Source organism: Magallana gigas, chromosome 3, assembly GCF_963853765.1.
Source record: "Magallana gigas chromosome 3, xbMagGiga1.1, whole genome shotgun sequence".
NCBI classification, from domain to species: domain Eukaryota; kingdom Metazoa; phylum Mollusca; class Bivalvia; order Ostreida; family Ostreidae; genus Magallana; species Magallana gigas.
Genome location: NC_088855.1, coordinates 58,265,920 through 58,279,244, shown reverse-complemented (window position 1 = coordinate 58,279,244; position 13,325 = coordinate 58,265,920). Strand labels below are relative to the sequence as shown.

At 36.9% G+C, this 13,325-nt stretch overlaps 2 protein-coding genes across 5 annotated transcripts in view; one reads left to right on the top strand and one right to left on the bottom strand.

Annotated features, from left to right (window-relative positions):
• Positions 1-3,246, top strand: part of LOC105336553 (protein VAC14 homolog) — a 34,256-nt gene extending 31,010 nt beyond the window's left edge. Inside the window, exons 12-16 of the mRNA XM_066080616.1 lie at positions 1,029-1,203; positions 1,610-1,728; positions 1,904-1,983; positions 2,420-2,576; positions 2,884-3,246. Coding sequence (XP_065936688.1) covers positions 1,029-1,203; positions 1,610-1,728; positions 1,904-1,983; positions 2,420-2,576; positions 2,884-3,016 — 664 coding nt within the window. The 3' untranslated portion in view covers positions 3,017-3,246. The remainder of the gene's footprint in view (positions 1-1,028; positions 1,204-1,609; positions 1,729-1,903; positions 1,984-2,419; positions 2,577-2,883) is intronic.
• A 2,152-nt stretch (positions 3,247-5,398) lies between these two features.
• Positions 5,399-13,325, bottom strand: part of LOC105336552 (serine/arginine repetitive matrix protein 2) — a 29,286-nt gene continuing 21,359 nt past the window's right edge. For 2 of the 4 annotated variants that reach the window (XM_066080611.1, XM_066080613.1), the window contains 6 exons: positions 11,294-13,140; positions 10,604-10,648; positions 9,092-9,229; positions 7,549-7,650; positions 7,346-7,446; positions 5,399-7,183 (listed from right to left, as the gene is read on the bottom strand). In XM_066080611.1, the coding sequence (XP_065936683.1) occupies positions 6,844-7,183; positions 7,346-7,446; positions 7,549-7,650; positions 9,092-9,229; positions 10,604-10,648; positions 11,294-13,140 (2,573 nt within the window). In that variant the 3' untranslated portion in view covers positions 5,399-6,843. The remainder of the gene's footprint in view (positions 7,184-7,345; positions 7,447-7,548; positions 7,651-9,091; positions 9,230-10,603; positions 10,649-11,293; positions 13,141-13,325) is intronic. The other 2 variants (XM_066080612.1, XM_066080614.1) reach the window with 2 other exon arrangements.

Sequence of the window (13,325 nt, the reverse complement as noted above, 5' to 3'; positions counted from 1 at the left end):
ATCAATTATCTTCAATATACATGTAGGTTGTGTATGAACATATAAAACACAAATTCGGGTATATCCTGTATATATCCATATCCATGACTGAAACTATATAGTCATTAAAGTTATCTGTAACTAATAAAATTGTGTTTTTACGACTATAGGACTACCTGGTATTTACTTCGGAGTGGGATTATAATATATATAAGTTGAATAGAAAAATTACATGAAGTTCTTTCCTTTTATTAACATAAGATAAAATGCCAAATCCAATCATTTTGATATGTAGAAATTAATGAATAATGATCGTTGTTATTTTTAAATATTTATTCAAAATTGAATCAACGTTTCTGGCATGAAAAAGATAGACTGAAAGTGTGATCCAGTCGAATCCTTTTCAGAAACGCACCATTTTATATAGATTTTTTTTCGTAATAACGAGAAAATAAACTCGTAATAACGAGATAATTATCTCGTAATAACGAGATCTTTTCTCGTAATAACGAGATAATTAACTCGTAATAACGAGATCTTTTCTCGTTATTACGAGATCTTTTCTCGTAATAACGAGATAATTAACTCGTAATAACGAGATCTTTTCTCGTAATTACGAGATAAAAATATTTTTTTATGTGGCCCTATTCGGCTTTCGTATGAATTTGCTAAAGTGGCCTCTTGAGTGAATTATTCATCAAAAGACTAAAGAAGTTTCTGGTTAAAGATTATTTTTTGTAGTATTTTATATTATTAAATCCATACGGTATTACTTTTCTTGTGGATAAAAAACAAACAAAGAAAATGGTGCATGTGTTACAGTTTTAACTGTGATTAGTAATATTTCCATCAGTGTTAGGACTAAATGTTGATACATTTATCATTTATACAAATGTTTCAGTTTCTCACATAAAATAAACTCAAAATTTAATCAATGCTTAGAGAAAGCTTATATAGTTCAGTTATTAAATTTTATTGCATGTCAGACACCAAAATTCAAATTGCTATCAAAACGACAACCTCTTTAGTTCCTTGCTTCTGATTTGCAGACAATTTTGTCAGCTCCTGATGGCGGGGGCCATCTTTAAGTCGTTCTCCCAGATCATCGTGGACGAAGGGGACGTCGGCTTCGCCTGTAAGTTAGTCCAGACCCTGAACACCATTCTGTTAACCTCCGCCGAGTTGTTTGAACTCAGGACTCAACTCAAGAACCTTGACACTCAGGTTTGTCCTCATCTGATGAAGCTTTTTTTTCAATGCCAGATCAGGGACAGGTTTTCAAATGAAATCTGTTGGTCTGCTTTATGTAATTTCTCTCATAAAGATTATATATATATTTCTCTCATATATACACATAGATATTTCTGTCGGAAGATACATTACCTCTGAAAAACATTTATTTCAATTTTTTCCATCTACCTCTCCTTGCAGATATCTATGTTAGAAGGTGACACTAGTGGTTGTTTTATCAAATAATATGTTTATGATTAATATAGAATATATAATGAAAATTATTCTGTTATATCATTTGTATAGTGGAATAAGTTGACCACTTACTATATACTTACTCTGCAATTATCTATAACCAACTGTCATAGAAGACAGAAATAAAATTTCCTGTGTTTTACAGGGGAGCTGTGCTCTGTTCTGCTGTCTCTACAAGTCCTGGTGTCACAGTCCCATAGCAACCATCTCCCTCTGTTATTTGACCCAGAACTATCACCATGCCAGCGACCTTCTACAGACCTTGTATCCTTAGTCTCAACTCTGAATGAAATCAACAGCCATTTTAAATTCTTATGATTTGTTTTCTTGTCCAAGTGGTGTTGAAAAACTAATTGTAAATGTCAATACATGTAACATTTAGACACCCAGGTAAAAAATTGTGTTTTTTTGTTTGATCTCTCCTTAACACAGTCCTCAGTGGGGATCTAGAAATCACGGTGGACTTTCTAAAGGAAATAGACAAACTAGTGCAACTCATTGAATCTCCCATATTTGCATGTAAGTCACCTTATTATTACATGAAGATAAATTAAATTTGTTTGTATGACTGTGTTTGCAATACTTGGGCAAGAATTGACTAACATTATGTTTCATATTAAGTTTCCTAATTGTCATTATGCGTAAAGCAGTCAAATTTAAACAAAGACCTTTCCATTTAGCATGGTCTTATATAATGTTGCCTTATCCTGAAATCCTGACACAAAAAACACCTGATAATTAATGCTTCTATACTTTGACACATATTTATGCCTAGAATTGTTGGATGTTGACATAATCAATGCTGCAAAACTCTGACACAGAATTATGCTTCCTGTTTAATGCTGTCATACACTGACACATATTTTTGCCTATAGTTCATACTGAATGATGCTGTTTTCTGAGATAGATTTAATCTGAGCATTATTTGATAATAATTAATTCTGTTCTGCCACAGATTTACGCCTGCAGCTGTTTGACGTCCAACACAACCAGGACCTGATCCGTTCCCTGTACGGCCTGTTAATGCTGCTGCCACAGTCCGAGGCGTTCAAACTTCTTCGATTCCGTCTGGACTGTATACCCCATTACCAGCTTCTAGCCATGAAAGAAAAGTATGTCCCAATGTCTGCTTAAATAGCACCCACTCTATGTTTTACTGTATCATGCTCATTAATCCGCGAATCTATTGTAAAACACAGTTAAGGTCAGTCTATCAGTGAACTCTATATTAATTTTTTTTCACTTTTTTCATTTTATTCAATCATTGTATTTTTGATGGGGATAATTGAACAATAATTAATGTGTTGTTCTGGATTTTCATACTTGGCATGAGGTGATAAGAGGAGCTGATTTTTTGAATGCCATTGGGTGAATGTTATATCAGGTGATTAACCACATTTACCTTTTACTGTTACACAGACCTCAGTCCAGCAAAGACCCGCGGCCTCTTGTCTCCAAAATCAACTTCAAGGAGCTTCATCAGCACTTTCTGCAGGTCCAGGCGCGACATCGCGAGGCTCGGAACAAAAAGATGATCAAGGCGGCCACGTGAGGGGGTCATACGAGTCTGCCGACATATCATCCTCACTGACCAAAGGAAGCAATCCATGTGTCTTTTAGAAAGAAAGGGAGGGGTGTTTTATCTGGACTGGCATGGTTTCTTTCCATATAGAGGGGTCTCTTTGACAAGCATTACCGTAATATACAGAGGTGCCCTTGTTAGGGATCAATTGCGGGATACGTCAGTTGAATATAATTATTAATTTGAATGAATTTTTGATATGTTTTAGTGCTATTTCCACCCCATTACAACTAGAAGAATCACTGTTTTAGATTTGCTTACTGAGGAATGGGGCGAATTAAAAAAATAAAGTGCAAAAATGTTCTTGCTTAAATTTCATGATGATAGATTATAGTTAATCGAAGTGAACAATTTGATATATGATATCTATATTACAATTTTGTTTATTTTAATGAACTTGAACCGAATCTAATACATGTAGTATATTAACTTGAACATGTGTCAATCTAATAGTATTGTGAAATAATAAACAAACCTAAGAGTCTGAGACTGTGACGTGGAGGGATTGTCGAGTCGGAGTTAACCCTGTGCAATATTTGTTTTATGAATGAGCAGAACATGCTATATATGTTAATTAGTGCTGTAAAGATGTCGATCGTAGAGTTATAATCACAAGCCTAGCTAATTACTGTATCATTATGTATGTATGGATTGATTTAACTGAAGATTAATGTTTGTAAATTAAATCATGGTCACTGAGTGACAAACATACACAGAAGTTTCTGACCAGTCCTCAGAAATTATTTAGAAGCATTAATTTTTTTAATTTTCACTTTGTAATTTTTGAACAAAAATCGTTTTCTGTGTCTGTATGAAACAATACCTTAGGCTAGCAAATACAAATGACATACAAGCTTTTATTTTTTGGTGTGATTTTTTTTTCTGTTAATAATTATCTTTTATAAAAAATTTGTGTTTTGAATTTTTGCAGAAAAGAAGCAAATATTGATGTTTAATTGATTTGCAATAAAAACCTTTGTCCAGCAGTTACATGTATGCAATGATCACATGATGTACTGCCCATTGAGTTGATTTGGTTATTTTACATAGGGCTTCGAGTTCTGGTTGTATTTGTGGTGATAGCAATCATTCCAAACAGACTATCTAGCCAAATATAGGCTCTGTGGTGCATGCCATCTATACACAATCATTATTATTGTTATTTTGAATATTTTCTTATACCTTTGTTATAAAATTTTCTCTCTTTTATGGTTGATTTTAGAAATCAATAAATTTGACTCATTATTCTTGTCTTATTTCTTTCAGCTTCTTATTTCCAATGTATATTGAAAAATCCTCCAATACACACCTGTGTATTTTATATGTATATAAGGAATAAGGAAACATTCTTTGAGTATATTATGAGGTGATAATTTTGGTCGGAGCGTGATCAAATCCAATAAAGCACGAAGGGCTTTAAATTATGATAGATTTGATCACGCCCGACTGAAATTATCACCTCATAATATTCAAAGAATGATTCCTTATTACTTATATTTATATAATTTTAAGCCATCGTACAATTAAATATTTATTCATAAATATCAATAAATAAACCCCGCTGGCTCAATATTTGGCGTCATTTGTTTTATGGGTTATATAGTACAAAAATGATACGTAGTGTTATCACAGGCAAAGACACTGGAAAATGTAAATATCTGTACAACTGCACACAAACTGGTAGTATTCCATCATATCTCCTACCAAGCATCTTCGCTAGCCAAGGGTTTTCGGTCCACTTTGCTCCCCATAAACGGGAGCAAAGTGGACCGAAAACCCTTGGCTAGCGAAGATGAGCAAAGTGGACCGAAAACCCTTGGCTAGCGAAGATGCCTACCAAGGGAAGTAACTTAATTTACAGAGACCAGCCAATAATATCGCCGGTGTACTTTAATCAATCTCTGTTTTTATTGATGAGCATGTATATAAAGTTAACTTTAAATCAATGCAAAACTAAGTAATATGCATTGAATGTCATCTATGCGAGACCACTGTGACATCATACTTTACCAAAATGTCTAAGGTTTCTAAGACGATGTATATGCAAAATGGACTGATTTATATGAATTTTTTTAAAGTCAACTCAATCCTCTGTTTTTAAAAAAATTTAATATAATATACAGAATTTAAACTATATTGTCTGTGTAACAGGGATGTGTCCACTCTAAAGTTTGTTCCTGGAATTGTTATTGATTTGATCACTGTCTTGCCTACCTACCCTCTCCAATCCCATACTCAACTCTGTTCACAAAACAGGTCCAGGTACTAGATACATTTATCTTGCCATTTAAAATGAAGGAAGCAGTAATAATCTTCATATAGGAGGGGGGGATACAAAACAAGCAACATCACTGAAGTGTTTTAAAACAGTTTAATATACAAAGGTTTAAAACATGATTTACATTGGTTTGCTGAAATCATTGCATAATATTAACATCAGCCGGAAACGTCAAGAGGAAACCCTCCGATATTGCAGTTTGAATGAAAATTAATGTGTCAATCTGAAGTCACTTTGTTCATACAGCATAGTAGAGGGATTGGTAAGAACTGATATATGCTTTAAAGCCAATATATGTGCATAAATTACAAATTAAATGCCAGTATCTACACTAAATGCACAATGCAGATCTTAAAAAACATGGATGGAATCTTTTGGTAAAGCTTTTGTTAGTAAATATGTACATGAAAATTTCAAAAGAAAAATTATGTTTTCTGAATAAAATTTTGATTAATGTATAATTTGGCTGAGACAATACGACAATTAGATTATGCATACAAGGGACATTAGTTTGCTAATTGCGGTTGGTTTGATTTGTTCTTTCGGTCCTTTGAACATTTAAAAAAATCTTGTCTGTGAATAAGTTTTCCATTAAAAAATGAGATTAAGACCTTCAGCTGTCACCTTGTTTATAATATGTAAACATGACACCAACTAAACAAAGATGGCATCATTATCAGATTCAATGCAAACTTTTCTGACTTAACTTAACATCATTACATTAATGATACTTTGTAAACTCTGTCAACTGTTCTTGGCACATCATCTAACCATCAAACATGACACATATTTACATCACTATCACAATCAGACATGTTTACATCACTATCACATCCAGTTCAAACGTTCCTCTCACAATAAATACTATCAGTACATATAAAAACAAGAAGCTTTTGTGTAATATACATGACAACAAGTGCATATCAATTAGTTCAATTAAGCTACAATCACTGATTGGCTGTTGTTTTATAATGTAATAAAATATACTCCATATATGGACCGTCAAAATTATCCAGACGGCGAGTAGTCTTTCATTGGTGAAGAGAGTGAGAGGTAGATCACAGCTATAAATAGATCTGGGGAATACCACACAACATGGCACATCTCGATCAATATGATGACAAAATGATTAGAAAGTGTTATAAGAGAATTATCTTCTGTGGATGATCTGCTGTTAATTTTAACTCCATATCTGTGTGGTAGACCTTTCGAAGTCTTAATTAAATTCATTTGACAAAATCATCTTTTATTTGACCAAAACATGAGACCGTTTGATAATTTCAATGTGGATTCTGCATGAATTTTAACAACGAATATACTTCAGTTGTTCAGATTGCATTCAACATTACCATTAAAAATAAAAGAAACCTTTATATTGGGAAGACTTTTGTTCTATTTCATTATTAATTGAATAAGTGTAAAAATGAATGGACAAAAAAAAAATGCTATTTTAAAACAAATAGAATATAGATCATAAGGAAAAGATTGCACGGATGATTATCAGAAGATTTCTGTCTTATCACTTGTTGAAGAACTGTTTGATGTTGAGTGACAGCGTCGACAGGTTAAGCCCCTCCCCTTTCTCCTCCTCCTTGGTTGGGGAGGGCTGAGCTTCCTGTCCTTTGTGGATGAGAGCGATGGACGTGCGACTGGCCCGGATGATCTCCATTATCATGGTCTTGCAGTCACAGCACACACTCATCTGGGGGCCCCGCAGTAAGTTTTTGTTGGGGAGGGTGGGGGCTGACCCCGATCCTATGGTGTGGGATCTCTGTAAGGATGTCCGCCTTGCGGCAGGTTCCTCCAGGACTTGCTGGGTCTTCCGTTCTGATGAAGGAGTGTGGGGTACAGACCCAGTCCTGTAAGTCAGAAAATGGATCCAATGTCATGTTCATTCACTTGTGAGGAAATAATAAACAAAGAGTATTCAGAATGGTGTAAAAATATCAGTTTTATTAAAAAAACATAGGGTACAAGAGGTAAATATGATTATCTGACTGCTCTTGATATTGCAGTGTTACCTTTCGTAGACTTTGAGAAGATCCAGGGTTTCGGGACTGAGGGGTATTGGGCTCAGTGTGTGAACTGGAATATTCTGGAAGTGTTCCGTGGGAATGTTCATCTGAAATACACCAAATAAATGCTCATCAAGTTCAGGTCTAATAGACTGTATAAAGATATTCATACATACTGACTGTTTCCATATACATTTGAATGTCTTTACCTTTCTGAGACAGTTGTTGCAAACGTTGCGTTTACAGATCTTGCATCGAGTCCCCCATTGACCAAACATAGAGAACTTGACCAATTTACAGGTAAAGCACACCTGTTCAAAAAATAAACAAACAACTCTGAGCCAAGTATCATGAATAAAATGACGCTGATTAAGTCAGGGTTTGACGATTCTGTTAGCTTTGTTGATGACCCCATTGATGATGACCCCATTGTTGATGACCCCATTGTTGATGACACCATTGTTGATGACCCTATTGTTGATGACACCATTGTTGATGACCCCATTGTTGATGACACCATTGTTGATGACCCTATTGTTGATGACACCATTGTTGATGACCCCATTGATGATGACCCCATTGATGATGACCCCATTGTTGATGACCCCATTGATGATGACCCCATTGTTGTGACCCCATTGATGATGACCCCATTGTTGATGACACCATTGTTGTGACCCCATTGATGATGACCCCATTGTTGATGACACCATTGATGATGACCCCATTGATGATGACCCCATTGTTGATGACCCCATTGATGATGACCCCATTGTTGTGACCCCATTGATGATGACCTCATTGTTGATGACACCATTGTTGTGACCCCATTGATGATGACCCCATTGTTGATGACACCATTGTTGATGACCCTATTGTTGATGACACCATTGTTGATGACCCCATTGTTGATGACCCCATTGATGATGACCCCATTGATGATGACCCCATTGTTGATGACCCCATTGATGATGACCCCATTGTTGTGACCCCATTGATGATGACCCCATTGTTGATGACACCATTGTTGTGACCCCATTGATGATGACCCCATTGTTGATGACACCATTGTTGTGACCCCATTGATGATGACCCCATTATTGTGACCCCATTGATGATGACCCCATTGTTGTGACCCCATTGATGATGACCCCATTGATGATGACCCCATTGTTGATGACCCCATTGATGATGACCCCATTGTTGTGACCCCATTGATGATGACCCCATTGTTGATGACACCATTGTTGTGACCCCATTGATGATGACCCCATTGTTGATGACACCATTGTTGATGACCCTATTGTTGATGACCCCATTGTTGATGACCCCATTGATGATGACCCCATTGATGATGACCCCATTGTTGATGACCCCATTGATGATGACCCCATTGTTGTGACCCCATTGATGATGACCCCATTGTTGATGACACCATTGTTGTGACCCCATTGATGATGACCCCATTGTTGATGACACCATTGTTGTGACCCCATTGATGATGACCCCATTGTTGTGACCCCATTGATGATGACCCCATTGTTGTGACCCCATTGATGATGACCCCATTGTTGATGACCCCTTTGTTGATGACCCCATTGATGATGACCCCATTGTTGATGACACCATTGTTGTGACCCCATTGATGATGACCCCATTGTTGATGACACTATTGTTGTGACACCATTGATGATGACCCCATTGATGATGACCCCATTGAACACTGATTTATTCTGCCACCACTGTACGTACCTTTCCTTTTGACACGAGGTTGTACATTTCGTGGTTCGTGATGAGCGTCTCTAGCTCTGCCTTCGTTAACACCTGTCTGATGTGTGTGACCTCCTCTAAAGTCAAGGACAAACACTCGATGGGGTGGGCTAGCTTCTTCTGTGTTAAAGATCAAAGTATGAATTCTCATTGAATAAATTGACAAACGACATACATAGCTGACTTACATTAACTGCAAGACAAGTGATAGGTGGAGTTAGAGGTCTTTATCGCCATATTTACATTACTTTAACCCTTCAAACTTTTTGGTGAATATATCTGAAACCTGAGAGGATTAGTTCCATCCTGAATTTCAAATGTAAAATATTTTTCATTGCCTTCACAAACTTAATTTGATTTGACTTTTTTTCTTATATCTCTCAAGTTCCAGACAAAAACTGAACAAAGATCACAATGTTATTCTATCATTGCTGTCATCAAGTCTTATCCCAGTGTTGTACACATTGATCACACAGATTTGTGTCTTATAATTAAACCACACTTTATCTTAATTTACAGAATTACAGCATGTATTAGAATGTGAATAAATTAGACTTCATATAAATTTCAAATTATCATGATGCCAGAGTATTAATTGAAAACAACAAAATTACAATATAAACCGAATAAAGAACATCTCGTTATAAGTAGGTTAACGGTGTTACGACCAGAGGTTGTGCACACCCAAGCCATGCTAGGATCATATCAAAATCAAAATCTTATGACATTCAGAAATGGGTTGAAGTCACGATTAATGAGAATAATACTTAATGGTTTAAAAAGAAATGAGTTACAATAAAATAAAATAATTAATATATTTTTCATATTTTCTAGAAAAGATATATATGAACATAAAAAATCTAATAGCTGGTTTACTACTGATAGAATTAAAATAAATAAAAAGTAAAATATTGAATATGAAACAAATTATTGCCATGCTAATAAGATTGCATGTACTAAAATAATAAATATTTCAGCCATCATTTTCTCGTTTTAAGAAAAATGCCGGTAATGTGCACAGATATGAAATAACTAGAATCCTAGGAGTTAACAACTGGTGTTTAATCAAAAGTCTATTTCTACAAAGATGAAGAATAGAAGAGCCTAGAATTTGCCTCTACCCTAGTGAGTTCATGTAGCAAGGGTCAATGAATAATTGGGTCAATCAAGGTCGAAATAAATAATCACGTCAAAAAAGGTTACTACATCAAGATCAGATTTTACTAAACACTTAGTTTTTTTGTTTTGAATTCATTTTAAGTAATGTTTAAAAAAAAAAACCCAGCAAAATCATAGAATTTGTAATACTAGTAAAAAAAAAAAAGTTTTAATGATTCAAATAAAGCCAATTTATACTAAAAAAAACAACTTAAGAATTCATTATTTAAAAAAATACAACAAGTAAACAACATCTATTTTCAAAACAAAAGAGGATATATTCTATACTGGTATGTTAATTAAAATATCTAATTTGTACGTATAAAAACCCGTTACCATTATGAATTGTAAGAATCTGATTGTGTCCTGACAATTTTTTAACTGAAATGGGAAAAAATTCATTGACCCTTAACAAACCAAAGTTTTACTTTTACTTCTGGAAAATAACAACTGGTAATTTTATAACATTAGACTTGATCCACAAAGAAAACAATGTATTTCTATATGTACATCAGGATATTTGTAGTTTCATTAAACGTAAATTATTTTCCAGACATACTAATGAAACCAATCAACATTCCATGTAAACTTTGGCTTTTCATCAAGTTATTTCTATCATAAAAACATACAGTAGACATTACTTCAGGAAATAGACAACTGTTTATTTAGTGATTGAATCATTACATTATTATCCATAATAAAGCTCATAGTTTGAAAATGTTGATTGATAAACTTCCTAGAAACACTAGTATCTCCAAATTTCATGAGAAAAAAAAAGTCAGATTTACTAATTGAAACTCAAAATAGTCTTTCAGAACTTTCAGTAACAGGCATGAGACTGCGTCTATTACAGAGAGTCGAGGTATCTGTATAAGACTGAGTCTATTACAGAGAGTCAAGGTATCTGTATGAGACTGAGTCTATTACAGAGAGTCGAGGTATCTGTATGAGACTGAGTCTATTACAGAGAGTCGAGGTATCTGTGTTTCTAGGAGTGAGGTGTCAATAGCAAGCATTAATACTCACAGCCGAGTCAGAGTCTGGAGAGGTTGAAGTAGGAACACCGTTAGTAGAGGCAGCCCCAAACACAGGGCCGACACTTACATGAAGCAAGTCTGACACATTCAACTCGGAAAACTTAGGACGCTCCGGACTCCTCTCCTCCAGCTTCTCTAGTATCCCAGGGTTCCTTTCTTCTTGGTGAATTGGTTTCAGTAATTCCTCTGCCTCTTTTCGATAGCGCCCGAGGTTGATCCCTCTATTGGCCGGGGTTGTCATCGTGGAAGCGAGGCTGACCTCTGGGACTACCGCACTGCTGCCGCTGAAATCTGTAGAGTGGCGGTAAAAGTTGCGGTGACTCTGGGCCCTGCTGACAGTCTGGGGCCGTGAACGCCGCTGAACTGGTTCACTTGATGCCACGGGTTGAGGTGAAGTTGTTGATGGATCTGTAAGGTTATCACCCTCCACACTGTTAGTTAATTGCAGGGACCTCCTCGCCCTCACTTCAGGCTTTGGAGATTCCCGGCCAGTACTAAGTTCACTATCACATTTGGATTTCCTATCAGTGGTGTTAGATTCCTCATTTTGATTATCTTCACTCACACGTGTAGATCGTCGAAGTGGAACCCTGTCCTTTGATTGTCTCAGGAATTTATCACTGTCTTTGTTTTCAGATGCTGCATCCTCGTTGGAACTCCTCCTATGTCGCCGCCTGTGGCTCGACTGTTCTTCTGAATTAACAATCTCACTATGACTACTCTCGTCCCTTCCCTCCCTCCGGTGTCGTCGTGGTGACTCACTGCCATGTTGGGACTCCCTGTGGTGTTTCCTTGAGGAGGAGGAATCTCTGTGTCGTCTGCTAGATGGCGATGATTCTCGATGTCGTCTGCTGGAGGAATCCTCTCCAGATCCCTCTGCTGCGTGTCGTCTGGGTGATTTATCACTACGACGACTTGGAGATCTGTCACTATGTCTTGATGACCTTCGAACTTTCTCACCTGAATTTTCCAGATCACTGATAGACACAGATTCAGAAGATTTCCTCCTAACTTTGACTTCAACTTCACTTGAGGCTCTCTTAGAAGTGGTCTTATTTTCACCTTCAGAAATCACAGCTGACTTGGATGACTCAGGGCTTTCTTCCTTTGTTTCTGGCTGAGCGCTCTGCCTGGCTAACACTGGACTGCCCTTACTGATGGACTTCCTGGGGGCAGGTTTTGGTCTCGGTCTTGCAGCCATGTCTTCACTTGACTCGGGTTTACTCAGTTCACCGTCTCTCTGTCTCACACTGACTTCGTCAGAACTCTGAGATCTTGGGACGTTTCTAGCGCGGACTAGAACTGTAGGCTTCAAGTCCACACTGCTCCTTGCTCTCACCATGGGACGAGGCTTCTCCCTGATCCCAGAGGAACTTTTTGATTTGGACATAGACTGTGTTCCTCCTACAGACTCAGTGATGGTGGCAGATCTCTGGAGACTCTGATAGTGGGATCGCGTAATAGGCATGCGTAAACCCTTAGATCTATCAAACACATACTCTTCACACACTTCATTCTCTTCAGAAACAGAATTAAAACCACATGCAGGGTCATGCAAAGTCTTTTGCTCAACACTATCTTCCTCATGAATGCCATGCAGGGGGAGAGACAGTCTTTTCTGTCGGACGTCATTCACACATGCACGGGACTTAGACACTGGGGCTGATCGCCTCAGCTTGCCGCGAGACTCATGCGATTTATTGTCAGTGGCGTCTACTGGCTGCGGTGCAGTGACACTGTGGGTGGAGGGAAATACCTGGGGGGATTCACAGACCATGATGGAGTGCCGGCGTTCCACGGTACAATGACGATCAGAGGTCGCTACATCCCTCACCACTACAAATAGTACACAACACAACATGATCAACACCGAGAGGATAAGTACTGAATGGATATTATGATATCATACTTCACAACATTCAATGTATGCTTCACACATATAGTACTGTAGATTCCTTAATTTACGTGTCTGAGTACTTAATTCTGCAATTCAACTTTTTAGCATCAAATCGCAAGAATAT